At 37.4% G+C, this 20,126-nt stretch overlaps 1 protein-coding gene across 2 annotated transcripts in view; it reads left to right on the top strand.

Annotated features, from left to right (window-relative positions):
- Positions 1–20,126, top strand: part of HTT (huntingtin) — a 92,265-nt gene that overhangs the window by 52,052 nt on the left and 20,087 nt on the right. For both annotated transcript variants that reach the window (XM_085309630.1, XM_085309629.1), the window contains 12 exons: positions 1,560–1,682; positions 2,352–2,590; positions 3,915–4,057; positions 8,597–8,804; positions 10,158–10,299; positions 11,543–11,722; positions 14,588–14,764; positions 15,089–15,165; positions 15,755–15,893; positions 17,569–17,691; positions 19,326–19,539; positions 19,739–19,884. In XM_085309630.1, coding sequence (XP_085165756.1) covers positions 1,560–1,682; positions 2,352–2,590; positions 3,915–4,057; positions 8,597–8,804; positions 10,158–10,299; positions 11,543–11,722; positions 14,588–14,764; positions 15,089–15,165; positions 15,755–15,893; positions 17,569–17,691; positions 19,326–19,539; positions 19,739–19,884 — 1,911 coding nt within the window. The remainder of the gene's footprint in view (positions 1–1,559; positions 1,683–2,351; positions 2,591–3,914; positions 4,058–8,596; positions 8,805–10,157; positions 10,300–11,542; positions 11,723–14,587; positions 14,765–15,088; positions 15,166–15,754; positions 15,894–17,568; positions 17,692–19,325; positions 19,540–19,738; positions 19,885–20,126) is intronic.

Raw genomic sequence — 20,126 nt, 5'->3', positions numbered from 1 at the left:
AATGAGGAGAACAAAATAGCATCATCTAAAACTGCATTTATAAACCATAGAATAGTTGTGTTTGGAAGGGACTTCTAGAGATCATTTAAGTCCAGTCCCTGTGCTCAGAGTGGGGTGGGGAATCCAGCAGAATGTCCAGGATTGTGTCCAGCTGCATCTTGACCATCTCCAAGGACAGATGCTTCTCAGCCTCTCTGGGCAACCTCTTCTAGCATTTGACTACACATAATGTATGTTAAATACATATATATCTGTGTGTGTTTGTGTGTATATATATATATAAAACAATATTTATAAACAATACGTTTTATATACATACACACATATCAGTTTCTGCCCATTTCTTCCTTCCTTTCCCTAGGCACCACTGAGAAGAGCCTGGCTGTACCTTCTTTGCTTTCCTGTTCCCCCCCCTCACCACCAAAGATCAGATATTTATACACATTGATAAGCTTTCTGCAGACTGAACAGTCCCAACTCTCTGAATCTGTCCTCATATGGCGGATGCTGAAATCCCTTAATCATCTTTGTGGCTTTTTGCTGGACTTGCTCCAGTATGTCCATGTCTGTCTTGCCATGGGGAGCCTGGAACCAGACATGGTACTCCAGATTGGGGGTGGGGAGTAGACCTTTTCTAGCTGAGAGGAAAGAAGACTCCTTTTTTAAAAAAAGAGACGTTTGGTGCTGTGCTCCCTCAGCAGCGCAGGTCTTGCAATACTATCTTTGGAGTAAATTATTTTTCATTCTAGGATATGAAGTAAATCTAGTGAAATTGTGCTCTTAATGTTCTTTATTGCATGATGGCAGATCCCCACTCCCACAAGGATATCTAATGGAAAGTATTGAGGGCTAGCCAACAGATTGTGAGGAAAAACTAAGATGTTTACTAACTGAGRCTGCTCTTGTTTTGTATGAATTTGTGCACTTGCTCAATTGTGCAGTTATGTAGGGAAGATAGGCTCCTCCAGATTCATTGAGTCCAGCTCTCCACTTTTCCTTGCAATCAAATGTTTTATAATATAAATAATAAATGATCAACAACTACTCTTTTAGTAAGACTTTACCTCAACTGCTGCAGTGCAACATCACTGTAGCTGTTCATTGTTCTGTTGAGGAGGAATTTTTATCTTAATTTTCTGCTTAAATTTATTCACAACCAAGACATTCAAGTTGTTCTTGTGCCAGTGTTCTCTGTGAATATGTAGGGTAAGGTGTGCATTGCAGAGGGGGGAAGTTTTTAAAATTTATGACAGTTTTGTGATCTCATTAGTCGTTCTTTAAGTATGTCTGTTTCACCTAATAAAATGTATGTTATATGTGTATTGAATTTCATATGATGGATTTCTGTCTGTGTATTTACATCCTGTTCAGGAAGGCCTGCAATGAAACTTTCATTTACCTTTCATGGAATTTGATTGCTCCAAGTTTTGTGTTATAAAGGACAGTCTTATTATGCATACGTTGTCATAGAAGTGTTTAAAACATGAAATGGTCATTGTGTGTTGCAATTACTTTTAGTTTTAGTTATAAATTAGTTTTGTGGGTTTTCTTTTAAATAGATGCACATAGATTCTCATGACGCTTTGGGAGTACTGAACACTTTGTTTGAAATTTTGGCTCCTTCATCCCTTCGCCCAGTGGACATGCTTTTAAGGAGCATGTTTGTTACTCCTAAAACAATGGTAAGTAAGTGGGAGCTTGCTGGGGCAGGTGAAATGTTTCTAGTTAACAGTGGAAGTGTTTTTTCATTCTCAAGGAAGATAAACTGGTGTGTTTATCAGCAAAAGTGTGTGTTTATCGGCAAAAGAAAGCAGCAGCAAAAGAGTACTAAAATGTTCTTGTAATCTGCGTTTCTATTTTCAGTGTGGTGGTAGAGTACGTGGAGCAGATTTTAGGAAAGAATTTATTAAAAGTAAGATTTACCAACTTGGAGCGCTTTAAGCAGGAAAATTCTGCTTATGGATTATCTTTTTGTGTTTTGAGGATCAGGAGTGTAAGAGGAACATACTAATATGATTCTAGTATGCAATTTAATAGTTAAATCATTTTCCTTATATGAAGGTTAATATCATTTATATAGTTGATTTTTTTTGAAGACTTGCCTTAACATAGGAATGTATGCACCTTTTCTACATTGAATATTTTTAACTTAAAACTTGCTTTACTTTACTCTTCCATAAAATCAGACACATCCGAGAGTGGAGCAAGCAGGAAACAAATTTTATATTTGTATCTTCCAAGCAGGAAGCAAATTTTATATTCAGATCTTCCAAAATGCTCTTTTTATGGTACCTAGGAAGCTTGCTTATTCACTCTGTTAATGGTCTTGTGCATTTTTGTGTTTGTGTTAGGCATCAGTGAGTACTGTCCAGTTATGGATTTCTGGAATTTTAGCTATCCTTAGAGTTCTGATTTCACAATCAACAGAAGACATAGTTCTATCCCGTATTCAAGAGCTTTCCTTCTCCCCGTATTTGATTTCCTGTCAAGCAATTAACAGACTGAGGYGTGGAGAAAATAATGTGTCTGTACCAGAGGATCACACTGAGATTAAACAGGTGAAATGTCTGCCTGAAGAGACATTTTCTAGGTATGTTGTCTTTTGAATAACTTTGGAGAAATATTGAGTTTTCTTAGAAATTGCAAATATACTATGCAATATGTACGTGTCCATAGAAATGTTACCTGATAAGGGAGGTRTTGTGTGTAGGAGATGAAGTAAGTTGGACAGTAAGGGAAGGAGATGAACAGCTTTTAGTGGGAATTTTGGGCTGTTCTGAGATCTCTTCTCAGGCCAAGGGAAGGTTTTACTTGAGCTGTGGATAAATAGGTAAATCCTGGCCTTAAAATGCATAAATGATTAAAAAATGGAAAATGGATAAATCCTGGTCTCATCGAAATCTCTGCTGAAAGTTTAACGGGTTAATTGTTTTCATGCTCCCATTGTGGGGCCTGAAAGATTTTTGAAGATGATCATTTTCTGTATTGGGATCTTGGTGGCAAATAGATTCAAATCTCATAAATTAGTCCTGCTCTTTATTTTCTGCTTTTAAAGAGCTAGCTTTGTCTAGTGAGCTTCCTATCCTGGAGTTCTCCAAGAATGGAAAACTTGGGCAAAAGAAGACAGGAGAGGTGCAGGGGTATTGTGTTGACATCTTTAGTGCAGTGGGAAGCAACTGAAATAACTACTTGTTTAAGAATTTTTTTCCCCCTGAAGTATGAAACTTTAGATGAAAAATTTAGATAAAAAACTTCTTTTGTTCAGCTCTCTGAGGGTAAAGGGGAAAGGGTATTGAGTACTCCTTTAACATGACCTTATGTCCATCAAGAGTGAGCTGAGGAATGATTATGGCTAGGAGTGAGAATTGCTTGTCTCAGAAAACCCTTTCAGATGTTTATTTTCTTTGTCCCACTTTCTGTCCCACCCTCAGCTGGAGGGATGATCTAGAATCTGTGTGGGCACATGAATGTGGGTAGCTGATACTTCAGGCAGCTAAATTACCAAGTTGCTCCTCGTCAGCTGAGCTGTGGTTACTGTCAGAATGTGTTCTTAGCTCTTTGCAAATCAGTATAAAGAAACAGCATCATTTTGAATAAGTTTACTCTGTAAGTGAGGTGGACTGGTATATGCATACTGTCATTTATTATGACTTAGCTGATGAATTGGTACCGTAGTTCCAATGTAAAATTAATTCAATTGGTTGTGATCATGTGTCCATAGCTATATCATACTTGCTTTAAATCAGTCTTGTACGGTTCATTAAAAAAAGAAAATCTTATTTAGGACAAATGGGCAATGACTTTATATTTTGTGGGGTTTTTTTTGTCTGTTGAGTTTCACAGACAAAACTCATGGTGTTCTGAACTATGTTGCATTGATGTTTTTCTGTTGATTGTGTGCATGATTTTTCAAGGTTCTTACTGCAACTGGTTGGCATTCTACTGGAAGATATTGTTACTAAGCAGTTGAAAGTGGACATGAATGAACAGCAACATACTTTCTACTGTCAGGAGTTGGGAACACTGCTTATGTGCTTAATACATATCTTCAAATCAGGTAATAATTGAAACAATGCCGTGTGTTGCAGCATGTAAACAGTGATCAGTGTTTTCAGTTTTGAAACAATCCTTGTATGAATTGAAGAACCACKGAGAAGGAAGGCTTAGGTGCCACAGAGATGCTATCTGAGGCATTTCTAAGAGAGATTCCCAAACTTTGGGCTTACACATTCAAGGAATGTGTTTTGTAATGCTTCCTTTCCTTATAGATGAAAACTCACTACTTAGATTCTGCTCAGTCATCCTTTTAACTGTCCAAAATTCTCCAGCAAAGCATTGCAAACAATCTGTCTGTGTTTCTTGCAGTTCGTTTCTACTGGGAGGTTGGGAGGTAGATTGAAGCTTAAAATACTGAACAGACCACTGGATCAGACCCTTGACAAGTTTAGTTTCTKTCCTTCTTTATCATAGTTTTAAAAACAAAAAAAGTAGGAAAAGTAGTATGGTTTCAAACAGTACTACTGTTTTGTAGGTTATAGTTCTCTTCAGGTTTGAGAATTGTGCTGTACATGTCTTCTCTTGGCCTTTAAGAACTGGTCAGATTTCTTAATCTTATTTTCCTGATAGTGACACTAAGAGCTGCAGTCTGTTTCTTCTCTGTATTACCTGCCCCTTCTTTTATGTCTGACTATGACTGTCCTTTCCTTCATTCTGATTTTCAGCCTTCAGCATCTGACATTTGACAGTATAGCAGACACTCTCCTGCTTACCTTGTTCCACATGCAGTTTTCCCACTGACCTAAGGGAAGTGTGGTAGCAGCAAAACTTCTGGAGTTTTGCCAGCTATCACAACCTAATTGAAGCAGTAGGGCACATTCATATGGTTGCTATTATGTTGGAATTTTCAGAGTTCAAAATTTTGTCTTTCAGGTTTTTGTCTTAGAGCTTCTTGCTTCTTTCAGCCTTTTGTCCTTTCACGACAGGCCTAGCTCTGTCAAATCATTCCAAAGGCTGTTGTAGACCAGGATCTCATGAGGAGTAGCTGCTCCTGTGTAACTCCATGGACAGAGAGAGTGCCTTACTCCTAAGATGCAGACTGTTAAAGCTGAGAGGCTTGTAGGACATGTACCTTGACCACTCTCCTTCCTTAGTCTTGCTTGGTTTGAGGCACAGTCTGCCTTTATGGAAACAACTTAGAATGATCTGGTGCTTAGCCAAGAGGAAACTCTGCTGTGTTTTATAGCTTCTGAATGCTGCTCTGTGTGGATACTCGGTACTTCTGTAAATACATAGAAAAGTGTTTTCATTGTTAATTAAGTTCCACGGTGAAAGAATAGGGAATTGCAAGTCTTGTTTCAATTTTTGATTACTGACATAAGGAAATCCCCTTCACCAAGAAGCAACCTATAATACTTTCTGTTCAAACTTCTGGATAGATTTTTGCTTTTCTTCTTGAAAGACTTGGAAAACTGTAGCAGAGCATACTGTAGGGCCTTGGAAAGAGATCCTGTTAGTAAATAGTCTCTACTTGCTTTCCTGAACTTTCAGAGTCTGGCTGTATTTAAAGATGGTAAATGTATTCTCATGGTTAAAGTCTGGCGGAGTACTTTGTAATCTGGGTCAACTTCAGATGCTAGTGGCATTAATTTTATTTAACTCTTTCAGTTATATACTTCTCCTATTTGTTTCTAAAAGAGATATTTTATCCTAAAGTGGCTGACAATATTTTGGAGCACAAACATAACATTTTCTTAGCTACTGTTCCTAATAATTCTGGCACTCTAATCACAGCCTTATCCTCTTCCTAGTGGGTCATTAACAAGTACTTCCCGCTCCCATTTTCAGTACCTCCATTGACAGATTTTTCTGCTCTTATTGCCACAGATTTCCTCCTAAATTTTGTGTTTGGTAGTAAGAAGTCGAAGGTGTCTCTCCTGAWCAGAGTCCTTGAAACACTTCGCTCCTTTTTGTTCCTTCAAAGCACTAGTGTTCAGACTCCTTGTCTTGCCTGTAGAGCTGGCCTCTGCCACTTTTTCACAGATCATGGATTATGGTAGATAGCTGCAATTTTTAAGATCTTGGCAAAGTCCCAGCATCATCTTAAACTTTCCAGTATACTGGACTAGTCACTCTGCAGTCTAGGTCCCTCTGGGGACCTGTAAAATGGCAATTACAGTACATCCTTACTTAAYAGGTGTGAATAACAAAAAACATGCATACAAAAGACCCTTGTTAGGCATTTAGCCTGATTCTGTATTTGTGTCCAAACACCATCTGATCTTTTCTTTTAAGCTTTTCCTCCAGGGTGCACTCTTAGGAAGTGTTTAAACCTTCCCTTCTCCCCCCTTTCAAACAAAAGAAGACCAAAGAGAACTCCCCAAATCTTTGTTCTGTTACTCTCTTTTCTACCATCTTCTTGCAAACGTATATAACTCAGATATGGACTTAAGCAAGCAAACAGACTGATGGAAGTTTTGTAGCTCTTCAACTGCTCCTTCCTACTAGAGGTCAAAGTTTGTTTTGCTTTGATTTAACAACTCCTAGTCTTCAGTGACTCAGTAATGAGTAGGAGAGAGAATGGGAAAACAATTGAATTCTGTTGCGAGGGAGTTTGTGCTGCCATGGTGGATCTATTTTTTAACTTGTCAAAAGAGAGCTTGGTTAAAGAAACTGAGCCCTCCCAACCTGGATTTTTACTCCCAAAGACTCCAGGSTTGTGAGGTAAAAGGAAAAAAAATGGTTGTATTTAACAGAGCCTTTCTTGACCTTTTTCTAAGCCTGCTTTAGCACTGATGCCCCTCGATGTTGTGGGTGATTGCTCTCTTCTCCCATGCCCCTGTTACTATTGTAGTTACTGTGTATATGTCCTGCTAACTGCTGTTATCAAAGAATAGTTGAAACATGAATTCGTAAGGCTAAATGGTTTCAGGTAAGTGGTTAAATGGAGTCAACCTAGGATCAATGAAATCAGAAAATCAAGCTGGTCATTGAAATTGGGCAAGTGTGTGCGYTGTAGCAACAGGAGCTGGGGATAATGGAAAGGGAAGGTTCAGCTAGTTCTGCTGTGGAGACTAGCTTCAAAGCAATACTGCCAAAAACGCTGTTGAAACCTTGTATAAAATATTCATACCAAGCACTGGATTATGCTTGTTTGCTAGAAGTGGACTTAATCTAGGACTACAGGTATACTCCAAGTACTAGTAGTAATAGAGTTGTATTATAAAGTAGTATAAAGTAGAATGAAAGTTGTTTGGACACCTGAGCTATATTTTCATGTCTTGTATTTTCTGTTAAGTTTAGGCTTAACTAAATGCCTAGTTTTTTTTTTTTTTTTTTTTTTTTTTATTATGTCCTTCTGGCTACAGCTTAGTGTCACTTGTGTCTGGGAACACACACTGGTCTTCTGTCATTCCTAACTGTTACTCTACTTGTGTGTCTTGTCATCTTGCCCATTATGTTTTGGTCAGAATGCTGATATTGATTACTCCTGTGTATTCAACTATAGGAAGCTACTAGACTAGAGATGAAGATTCCCAGTGCAGTACCTTAAAGGYAGTAGAAATGAAAGGCATAATAAGTAAGGTGTCTTTGGAAGAGTAGCATGTAGTGGCTTTCATGACTGTAGAAAGTCACTAGATGGTGCACTTATTGCACAGACAGGAAGCTTGAATGGAAATGCACTGGCTTGCTGCTAAGTAAAACCTGAGTTACCCAAGAATAGAAAAATGACTGACTTCAGTATTTGCACTGTGTATTTGTCAGAAATACAGGGGCAACTTAGACTGGTCCATGTGGCTGTGGAGCTTACAGCTTGGTATGACTGGCAATGCTGCAGATTTTTGTTATTTTGATTAGCTTTTACTTTCTTTTTTCTTTTTCCTCTGATCTCTTCTTCCTGGAACTCAAAAGGTCTTTTACCTTTAAGCACTGAGTTTCTCTGTTTTCCTTGTTTTCTTCCCTTCGTTTTGGCATATAAACACAGAAACAAAGTCAGAAAGCAAAATTCAGCTTTTGTGTGGAATGTTCAACATGCAGGGCAGAGATTTTTTTCCTCACGTAAACATTTACTTTTGCACTTGCTGCAGAATTTGGATGGAAGGGTATCAGCTTAGTTTAATATATTTAGGGAGCCGTTATCTGAAGTATGAGACTTGAAAATGATCTTTCTTAGAATGTAGACTACTTACTATAGCATGGTTCTGATCTTACTTAGGACTTGTGTTCAACTTCATTTTTTTWAAAAAAAGGTCTAATAGTTAACAACTTAAAGTTTGGTAAAAGTTTTCATGCGTTAAATTTTTTGATACATGTTAGAGGCAAGGTTAGAAAATTTCAGTACAGCTCCTAATCTAAACACCTAATCTAAGGCATTGAATACTGAATCTGCCAGCTGGCCTTTACTGGTTCCCATACTGCCTTCTGGCAAACTGCATGATTTCTCTACATTTATAAAAACCACTTATGATTTCCCTTGCTTCCAGGAGTTGGTACTGACTTACAAAATAGTTCTTGTATTTTAAGGCTACCCTGACTAATTTTAAAACTTTGCAATTCCAGCTAGAGCATAGATACTCTAATATGCTTTTATTGTTTTCAGGAATGTTTAGAAGAATCACAGCTGCAGCCACCAGGCTTTTTACAGGAGATGGATCTGATGGTAGTTTTTATACCCTTGAAAGTTTGAGTGATCTTGTTCAGTCCATGATTCCCACGCATCCTTCTTTAGTTCTTCTCTGGTGTCAAATCCTGCTTCTTGTCAATTATACCAACTACAACTGGTGGTCAGAAGTGCATCAAACTCCAAAGTAAGATTTGGTTTTGATCCCTAGTAGAAGTAGAATGTCTCCTAATTGTATTTCCTACAGTTATGTGAAAAAAATCTAGCTTTTAATCTGCTAAACCTCTCAGCTGTTGAATAGTACTGTTTGTACTGAAATAGGTAGCTCTTTTGCATTTATTTTACGTACCCAGGTACATACGTATTGTGTGTTCCAAGTTCAGCCTGCCTTTCAAACTAAGGAAATACATTCTATATTCAGTTTTCCCTCAAATACTATTGGGTAATCTCTCCACTTTTAAACCAAGAAAGCTCCATCTACACAATTATTCTAACTATAATTATGGAAGTAAGCATAAGAATATTCAATATGCCAGATGTTATGCTTCAATGGGGAATCTTTATTTCATCTTCTAGCTGACAGCCAGATAGTACAGATGATAGGCATTGTGTTTATAAAAATACAATCTGATCAGTATACTGTAGATGCATAACTATGTTCTGAGTGGGTCTATTACTAGATGCCATCAAAACATAGTATTAGCACCAGCCATCATAGTAACCTCACTTCAGTTGTCTGGAAGTCAGGCGTCTGATCTAAAAGTAGTGTTCCTTGRTCTGAGGTTGGTTCATCCCATCTGCCAGACACTTTTGGGATGATTCCCTCTCTGAGGCTAAGGAGGCTGGCCTGCTGTGTGAGTGTGTATCCCTCTATGTTAACTGTAGAGAGAGAGAGATTAACAGCTAGCTTAGGTGACATTTCTGATGTTTGTACAGTGAATGTTAGGGAGGATTAATCTTGCTCTACCACATGAGTAGGTTAATAGTTTGAAAGAGCTACATCCAAACATGAGATTCTGGCCTCAGATAAACCTGACGGTTTGGAAAGCATTACTCTGATCTGAGGAAACATCAAATTACGAGCAGATCATTGTTCATGAGCAAACTAAGGCAACTAAAATAGCTAAGGTGACTTTTGCTATTTATCCTAGTTGTCTTTTTTTGATTTACCAGTMTTACCTCCATTTTATCTCTGTTGGGCATCAGTTTCAAATTGACACTGGATTTAGATGCTCAAGAACTGGTTCGATGGGTTGAGAAGAAGACACGGARATTAGGATCTGTTATCCTACCAGAGACATGATAAGCCATGTTTCTCTCATAAATAACTGTTCAAAGAAGTAATAAATGCTGAACAAAAAAGGAAATACTACAATTGTTAGAGTACTAATGACAAATCATAGGGCCTGTTTCAAAGCAGTAATAATGTTTATAATTAATTTCCAGGAAAATAGATACTATATAAGGACATGGGTAGAATATTCCAAGCAACTGAATATTTTGATAGCCATAGTAATAAAACATAATATGCTTCTTGCAGGAGACACAGTCTTTCTACTACTAAATTGCTTAGCCCTCAGATATGTGGAGATAGTGATGAATCAGATTTGGAATCTAAACGTGGCATGTGCAATCGAGAGATAGTGAGAAGAGGCGCRCTCATTCTCTTCTGTGATTATGTTGTAAGTTTTGATTTGTGAATTTTATAAATTTTATGGCATTTTATTAGGCTAACAGTACTGATGTATATGGAGTGAATCTATGTCAAGTTCACAGGTGAAAAATGAACATTTGTGAAACTTGTCATTTTATTTTCAGAGGGTGCTTATCTAAGCTCCAATATGACCTCTGAAATCCAGTTTTTCATTTGGTGTTTTTTTTCTATTCTGAACTTAGAATTCTTAAYGTCTTTTAAAGGATACTTGGTAGACAGTAAAGTGACTGGGTGTCATGTCCCTTACATGTGAAGTCTTAGGAATACAGTAAGAAGTTTTACACTTCTCAGTTGCAGCAAAGAGTCTGAGAGGCTTAAAAAAAAAAAAAAAAAAAAAAAAAAAACACTTTCCCTCTTTACCATTTCACTTCCGTTTTGATACCCTAATGAGTGCAACTCCTGTGGATTCAGCCTCCTGATGCATTAATGCTAGCATTTTAGTTTAGATCTGAAGTGTACTTCTGAAGTTTATCTTCCCACAGTCTGTTCTTATTGCACTTCGTTGGTATTGCAAGGCAGTTTTTGGGCAAGCAAACTGAACAAAAAGGTATGTTTAAGAAGCCCTGCAATGACTAACAGGCATTCAGTCATCAGGCTCAGATTAGAGCTAGTGCAAAGTAAAACCCTCCAAAACTTCTATACAGGGGAATGTTAACTTCTCAGCGTTACCTGGTTAGCTCTGCAGATCTTATGTTGCGCTGCTTGTTGATATAGACATAGCCCCTGTAGGTTTAGAATTACTGGCAGATCATTTTTTGGATTTGCTTTCCAGAAATTATTCATCATGTGTTTAAGACATATAGTAATAATACAAAGTCTTTAAAAAGAAGCCTAAATGAAAATTGCACTTTACAAGAATACTTTGAGTATGTATCTTTATTTCTGATGACATTTCATTAAAAGCAGCATCTTTGAATGAGCCTTATTTCACTTGTTTCTAACTTGGGGTTTTAGTGCAATGATCCTGAAAAATGTGGTTGAAAATTCGTCATAACCTTCTTAATTTACAACAAGATCAAAAGCATTAAAAAACCCCCTCTGTCTTGTAAATAATGATGCTGATAGTATTAGGTATGGGCACTTCACACAATTATTTTAAAATGGTTATCAGAATTATGTTATGAAATACTGGATAAGCTTTTCAGTGATTAAGTGCTTATAGGTGTTAAAGGAATCAAATACTTTTTTTCTTTTTTCTCCTTCCCTTTTAGTGTCAAAACCTGCATGATTCGGAACACTTGACCTGGCTTATTGTGAACCATGTTCAAGACTTGATTAATCTGTCCCATGAGCCTCCAGTACAAGACTTTATTAGCGCTGTTCATAGGAATTCAGCAGCCAGTGGTCTCTTTATTCAGGCCATTCAATCACGGTGTGAGAATCTTGCAGCGGTAAGTTTAACTTTTTGACTAATTCTAAGAATAGCTATTAGGCAGCATGTTGAAACGTAATTAACTTTTTGTCCATCAGGACTTCCAAGGCCTTCTCAGCAGAGCTGCTTTCCAGTAGGTTATCCCCAGCCTGAACTGGTGCATGGGATTATTTCTGCCGAGGTGCAGGACCTTGCTCTTGCCTTTGTTGAATTTTACAAAGTTCCTCTCTGCCCAGCTCTCCAGTCTGCCCAGGTCTTTCTGAATGGCAGCAGAGCCTTCCACTGTATCAGCCACTCCTCCCAGTTTTGTAGCGTCAGCAAACTTGCTGAGGGTGTACTTGGTCCCCTCATCCAGGTCACTGATGAATAAGCTGAACAAGACTGGACCAAGTATTAACCCCTGGGGGACACTGCTACCTACAGGCCTCCAACAAGACTCTGCACTGCAAATGACAACCCTCCGAGCTCTGTCTTTCAGCCAGTTCTCAATCCACCTCACTGTCCACTCAGCTAACCCACACTTCCTGAGCTTCTCTAGGAGGATGTTATGGGAGACAGTGTCAAAAGCCTTGCTGATGTCAAGGTACAYAATATCCACTGTTCTCCCCTCATCTACCCAGCCAGTCATTCCATCATACAAGGCTATCAGAATGGTTAAGCAGGATTTCCCCTTGGTGAATGCATGCTGAGTACTCCTGATCACCTCCTTTTCCTCTGTGTGCTTAGAGATGACATCCAGAAGGAGCTGTTCCATCCCCTTTCCATGGATGGAGGTGAGGCTGACTGGCCTGTAGTTGTCTGGGTCCTCCTGYTTGCCCTTTTTGAGGACTGGAGTGATGCTGGCTTGCTTTCAGTCCTCAGGTACTTCTGTTCTCCATGACCTTTCAAAGATGATGGAGAGTGGCCTAGCAATAACATCTGCCAGCTTCCTCAGCACTCGTGGGAGCATCCCATCTGGGCGCATGGATTTGTGGATGTCGGGTTTGCCTAAATGATCTCTAACTCCATCCTCCTCAACCAAGGGAAAGTCTTCCTTTCTCCAGACTTTCTTGCTTGTCTCCAGGGTCAGGGATTCCTGAGGGCTGCCCTTAGCAGTGAAGGCTGAAGCAAAGGTGGTATTCAGTAACTCTGCCTTCTCTGCATCCTTCGTCACCAGGGCACCCACCCCCCTCAGCAGTGGGCCCACATTTTCCCTAGTCTTCCCTTTGCTACAGATGTATTTGAAGAAGCCCTTGTTGTCCTTGACAACCTGTGCTAGATTTAATTCCAAATGGGTCTTGGCCTTCCTCGTYGCATCCCTGCGTATTCTGACAATGTTCCTATACTCCTCCCAAGTGGCCTGTCCCCTCTTCCACATTCTGTGTACTTTCCTCTTCTGTTAGGGATTTGCCAGTTGCTCCTTGCTTATCCATGCAGGTCTCYTGCCCCCTTTGCTGGGCTTCTCACTCATGAGGATGCCCTGCTCTTGAGCTTGGAGGAAGTGATGCTTGAATATTAACCAACCCTCCTGGATCCCTCTTCTTTCTAGAGCCTTAAGCCAAGTCCTAAACCTACTGCGTCCAAGCGGGTCCCTGAAGAGGCCAAGTCTATAAATTCAAGTAGGAGTTGGCTAAGCTGCTTTTCTTCCTTCTTAGGTATTACCCTGCATAATAAATATCTGAAGGGCAAACTAAAGCTCTAACTTTCATCTTTGATTTCAGTACCTTGGTTGCATACCTACTGACTACACAGGAAAGAATAGGAACCACTCCATCTCCATGGGCCGTAACAACTGAAGAGAGATTAAAATGATTTGCTAGCTCATGCCTTCTTCCACTGGTCTGATCAGGAAGTCAGTGTGTGATTACTGTTGATTATTTTAGCTTTCAAATTAAAAGTGGATGATGATTCATAGGGACGTAAGCTTGGATACATCCTCTTAATTTTGGGAGTTTACTCAGGACCTAAGTATGAATTGTTTGCTGGGCTTCTTATAAAGGCAACGGAGGGAAGTGCTGTCAAGACTGAATAGTCTGCCAGTGCAGCCTATCTTCCACTTGYCTATGTAGGAGTTTAGAACAGTTTTATTAATACCTTAAGCATCTAAGTAAAATGTTTTAGTGTGCTGAGTCTGGGCTGTAGTGTGCATGTCTAAGAATGGGTGAGATTAACTAAAGAAGCCTCTTTTGAAAGAAAGGTTTAGTCATTCTGTGAAATGTTAGTAATTACCAGAAAAGTCAGTAAAATCAAAATAACTGATACTAGACTGCTGTAAAACAAGTTTGGCTCTGTGAGTCTTACCTTTGTGTTGTTCTGTCTAAATTATTGGTACTGTCATTAATTTTAGAAAAAAGTCTTTCCTTGTATCACCTCTTAATTCTGAATAAACATTGCTGTTTTTAGAACTAAACATTTGTGTTAGCCTATTTCCTGTTCAACCCCCCCCCCAGATGTTTATTTGGATTTCTTACTTGTGTCCTGTCTTGTCTCTGCTCATATTTCTACCTCCTTCTAGCAAAAATTTGAGCTTCTTGCTATTTTCAAAGCCTTTAACAATTTTACTTAAAATTAGCTTTTTTTCCTGTGAGCTTTGCTCCATACTTCTTATTTACTCTTCTTCTGTAACTTTTTTTCATGCTTACTGCTTTCAAAACTAAATAGTAAGCAAATCAGTGTTCATATTAATTAAATAACCTGGTAACTTAGACCTGTTCATATACAAATAATTATATTGATCAGGTAATTGTCTATGATTTTTCATTCTAAATACCTTTCCCTTTAGCTCTGAGATTTTTCTGTTGAAATTGATAACTTTTTGTCCTGTTCCAGCATCTTCTTATTTAACTCTGCTGTCATTCATGCGAGATATATAATGTGACTCTTTTTGTTTTGTTTCAATGTCCAGCCCACAGTTCTTAAGAAGACTTTACAGTGCTTAGAGGGGATACATCTCAGCCAGTCTGGGGCTGTCTTAACATTGTATGTTGATAAGCTTCTCTGTACTCCGTTCCGTGTGCTAGCTCGTATGGTAGACACACTGGCTTGTCGTCGGGTGGAAATGCTTTTGGCCGCAACTTTACAGGTAAGGATAAATATGTTCGTTTGCAAAGCAGACTGGTTAGTACTAGCAGTATAATTAAGTGTAACACCTGAAGTACGTTTGATTATCAAGGATGCTTAAAATGAACCCATTGGTAAGGGGAATCTTACACATACACACATATGTATAGGGGGGTGTGTGTGTGTGTGTGTATATATATATACACAGACACACATATTTTATACAACTTATACATATAAAATTATTGCATTTCTCTTCATCTGTGTTTTCCCTAGTCTATTCAAAGTGCACGTGGATATCTTACTCATTTTAGTCCTGTAAAATTCTTGTTACTTTTTCCTATAGAATAGCATTACTCAGTTACCAGTTGAAGAATTAGATAGAATTCAGGAATACCTGCAAAACAGTGGATTAGCAGCAAGGTAAGTAGTATAAATAGATGTTAAAATTTATTACTTGTAATAAATGTTATGTGGAGGTTTGAGGGTTTTTGTGTTTGTGTTTTGTTTTTGTTTTTTTACACCATTGATGACAGTAGTAGAATTGGGAACTCAAAAGCTCTGCTTTGGATGGATTTTTAATCCATAAATTGAATTTCTTATATATAGATTCCATTTTACTCTTAAACTCTCCTCTTTTTTAAAGAGGTAGATTCTTTTTTGGCAACTGTTAGAACGTACTTACCTGTGATCAGATTGTGTACATACTGAATTTGATTATTCTTACTCATTAAAAAGACTTATTACGTTAAAAATTGAACACCTTTTATTTTATACATCAGCGTGTATAAACATTACGTATTTTATTACTAGTGTTCGTTTGTTTTGACTGCTGGTAGCTGCTGAAGTTTGCAATTTATGTCATACGAGTGCATGCATACAACAAAAYGTGGTGACCCCACTGCTTTTCCCTCCCAGAATTAGGAATGGCTTACTAGGTGGCTTTCTGTTTATAAATGATTTACAAAACTGAGCAAGTTAGCTCTTCACTGATACATATTTCCATTTTCAGACATCAAAGACTTTACTCGCTCTTGGACAGATTTCGTCTTATGGTAGCACCAGACACGACTAGTCCTTCACCTCTGGTTACCTCACATCCACTAGATGGAGAAAACCAACCACCTTTAGAGAATGTAATTCTAGACAAAGTAAGATTATGTTTTAAAAGATTGATTAAAAATATCTTGGCTCAAAATAAGCTGTTGTTCATTACAAAATATTTGAGTACAGCTTATTTTTAATTTACAGTTAATRTTCTCAGAATTGTCGGTGAATCTCAAATACAGATCTGTGAGTGATTTCCTGTGTGTTGGCTGAATGTTAAACTGAGGGTGAATAATTGACATGTGCATTTATGTTTTTGATGGTGATTTGAAAAATTCTCAAGCTTTTTTTCCTGTAATATTGATTATAACATTTGTATAATGTCCAGTAAAGACAACATATGTACTCTTATTTTTGTTCTTGATGTGTTTGCTGTAGTTCTCCTTTTATTCATTTGTCCGCTGAAAACTGTTGGTTGACTTTCTTGGAAATTAATTATTAGTTCATCTGTGCTCTTGGTTCCCACTTCTCAGCTTTACCTTCAGAGAAAACATGACCTCTTAACTACTTCTCTTTCATGCAGTTAAGTGCATTTGTCTCCAAAGAGGGATGGGAGGCTGAGAGCAAGGCTCTTGGAGTTTACTTGCTCCTTTCTCTCTAGTTTATCCGATGGCATAGATCACTTCCCCTTTTCATTCCCTTTTTTTTCCACAGAGATGCACAGTAACAGAATGCTTTGGGGGGTTTTCTGTTGTTGTTTTTTTTTTAATCTATTTGTATGTGTTGCTATATAGCAGAGACAGCAACTGTTTCTGCAAACATGGCAAAAGTGTTCTTTGGCTGACAATTCGGAGGAGACTGATATAGCGATTGAATTCACTGACTTAAACTGGAAGTTACTTAGGTAGCAGCAGGCAACATGGTCCACAGAAACCATTGAWCCATGGATTTCTGTCCTCAAATTAACCAAGAAAATCCTTTTACRATAAATCTAAATTTTGCCCAAAGGAGGTAGTTGAGCATACTTCTACCACAACCCCTGAGTATTTGCATTCTATTTAGAATTTATTCTGTTCAGATATCAGATAATTTTTGATGTCTGTTTGTGACAGAGAAAACACAAAAAGGGATAACTGAAGCTCTTTACGTTGTTTAGTTAAATCTTCTGYTGGAAAGTATAGCTTTCTCTTCAAGTTCTCCAGTAACATTGACTGATKCCTGTAGCCTCATCTCCAATAACTTAATGAGTAAATATTCAGTGATGTGTTGTGGTTTTCATTCATTTCAGTAAGTGTTGTAAGATAGATGCTGTCTTTGTATAATAAGTTACTTGGTCAGTGATTCTGAAGACTTTGCTTCCTTGGTCGTAATCTTTTTTTTTCTATTACTGATGTTTGTTTGACTACTGAGTATTCCATTTTTCTAGACATTTTCTTCAGTTTTAGGATCCTCTTATGAGTATGCTACATGCTGAACTTTTTTTCTTCCTTTCCAGTCCAGTCTCTCTGGCTRTAGGCAATTTACCAAAGAATGTCTATTTTAAGATTGTCTGTTTATCAATTGTATGTACTTTGCCTTGTCTTGAGTTTTTCCCTCATTCCTGTTTCTCCTAGGKACCAGAAAAGAGAAAAAATATTTGAAAGTTTTAACATTAATGTGGCCTAGCTATTTCTTATAAGGTCTACAATTCAATGCCAATGGGCAATGCCCTCTTCCCATGAAATACATTATCTTCTGAAAATGATTATGTACTAAAATTGAATTTTCCTTTTAATAAAGGACTGGTATGTGTCACTAGTGAGATCGCAGTGTTACATCAAGTCCGACTCAGCACTACTAGAAGGTGCAGAGCTGGTAAATAAAATTCCTGAGCCTGAACTGAACTCCTTCATGACCAGCAAGGTAACTTTTTTGTCAGATGAAACACATTGAGCCTAAAATGCTGTAATTTATTATTTCTAATGTCTTTATTAGTAGCATTAATAAATTAGTCYTAGAGGTAAACATCTAGTATAATATCGATGGTTCCGATCTTGAGTTTCCCTCCATTTGGACAATTAAAATAGTGTGGATATTTTTTTTGTCTGTTGAGGCTTCTAGTCTTAGCATTTTAGTAGTACAGGTTAGATATTTACAGTGAAATAGAAGATTAGTTTCTACGTTTAATTCACAAAAACTCAATTTTAAAGTTTTACATAATTTTATCGTTTCTCTGGACAGTATTTTACAAGGCCACATGTTTCCATAWTTTTTTTAAATACCTATGCTAGATGTACTTGTAATATGCTTGTAACAGGCAACACATTGTAGATCTGGCATAAAGGGGAACATATAGCTATTTCTTAGTTTTCTTGGAACACATTTTGCTCAAATTTTCTACAATACTTTGGCATGCAGAAATAGCAGTGGGAAGTTACTTTTCAAAGAGGTTTTGGTTTTGTATTTTGTGGAGAAACAAGGTTAATATTCAAATGTGGAGTTGCAAAACTAAACTATACTTTTACTACTTTTCTTAGAATTTAAAATTCTGTTTACTAGAAGAACTTTTTAGAATGCCAAAATAATAAACTTCTAGGCTAAATTGTGACTTGCTTTTTCAATTTAAAGTAATTTAATTTAATTTCAAAATAAAGTAACTATGTCTATGAAGCTTGTGAATTGTGTAATGATGGTAAACTTTTTTTTTAACCAAGTCAGACTCAGTTAGTGACTTGTTCAAACTTACGTATCAAATAACTGATAGAGTTGAATATAAATTTTAAATTTTCTGTGCTTCTACAAGCTTACCTGAACTTCCAACATGGATGCAACTGGTTATGTCCTGTAAGAATCACGTTTTGAAGATAGCTCAGTGGCTTGTACTTTTTCAGCCCTGTGCTCAAGTCCTCATACTTCTGTCAGATTTTAATGTTTTGGGCTGAATTGCTAGTGTTAGTTGTCTGCCTCATCATGCTTCTGGACAGTTACACCAAATTTATTTGTGTAACTTCTGAGAGTTAGGTTGAGGGAAAGTAAAAAGGATGATGCATTATGTTTTTAGGCAGAAGACACTAATTTACTTTATACTTTGCACAGCAAGGGTTTAATTCTTATGGAAGTACTTTKTCAGCAAAAGTTTTCTTACTATGCAAATTGAGAAATTTCCAATTTGTTTATGATGAAACTTTTTGAAAAATCATTTTACCCATTTTAATATAAACTATTTATTTGGTAACTTAATACTGGAGAATYTATTCTATATAGGTCATATTTAAGCTTTATTCACAGATTGCTCTGGAAATTTGGAAGGATTGCATTGATGGTGTTGTGTGTCGTCCGCCCCCCCCCTACACACACACACAAAAAAATCTCGTAGTGTTTGGAATTTAAATACAGAACAAACATGATCTTAATTATGATATTGTTACACTGTAGTTGAGCAGAGGTCATATTAACATTTTAACTTACTATATTCATTTGTCAGAATAGTTTCCTCCTATGTTTAGCTTCTCTTTAAAAGCAATTTCTTTACTTTTTATTTACTTACTTCATTTCAGGAATTCAACCTAAGCTTGTTAGCTCCTTGTTTAAGCCTTGGTATGAATGAAATCTCAAGAGATCAGAAAAGCAGCTTGTTTGAAACAGCCCGGAGGGTAACTCTGGATCATGTGTCTACCATTGTACAAAACCTTCCTGCCGTCCACCAGGTTTTCCAGCCGTTGTTGCTAACTGAGCCATCAGCTTACTGGAAAAAGCTAAGCGATATCTTTGGTAATAGAAACAATAGTCTTTTTAAGTTTATTGTCTTCTCTGGAAAGGTATTTTACAGATGCCTTGGCAATACATGAACTTACTGTTAAAAAAAAAAAATCAAAGTACCTGGTGTAAAACTGCCAATGAAATAATTTTGAAAACGTTTACTGAGGGGAAAAATACAAACTGCTGGTTTTCATCTAGTCTTATTTTATAGGAGATGAGGTGATGTATCGGTCTGTGATGACCCTTTGTCGTGCACTGGCTCAGTATTTGTTGTTACTCTCAAAACTACCAGCTGGTCTTCGTGTTCCTCCTGAGAAAGAGCATGACATCTTGAAATTTGTAGTTATGTCAGTAGAGGTAAGAAACTATAGCATAATTAAAAATGTGATAAAGTTTTGAGAGAAGAAGCAGCTTTGACTTGAATTGATCACCATGTTTTTTTTTGAGCTAGACAACTTTCTTATCTTATTGTAGAAGTCTATTCAGTGTTTATTTTATTAAATACATGCTAGAAAATCAGGTGAGCTTATGGACAAGGCCAGCTTTTTGCAAGGAGACATTCATTGAACAATGAAAAGATCTTGGCATTTGGGAGAATG

Source organism: Rhea americana, unplaced genomic scaffold (genome assembly GCF_003343005.1).
Source record: "Rhea americana isolate MKP2758 unplaced genomic scaffold, rheAme1 scaffold_30, whole genome shotgun sequence".
NCBI classification, from domain to species: domain Eukaryota; kingdom Metazoa; phylum Chordata; class Aves; order Rheiformes; family Rheidae; genus Rhea; species Rhea americana.
The sequence above is the reverse complement of the archived record's forward strand: the minus strand, read 5'-3'. Positions and strand labels throughout refer to the sequence as shown.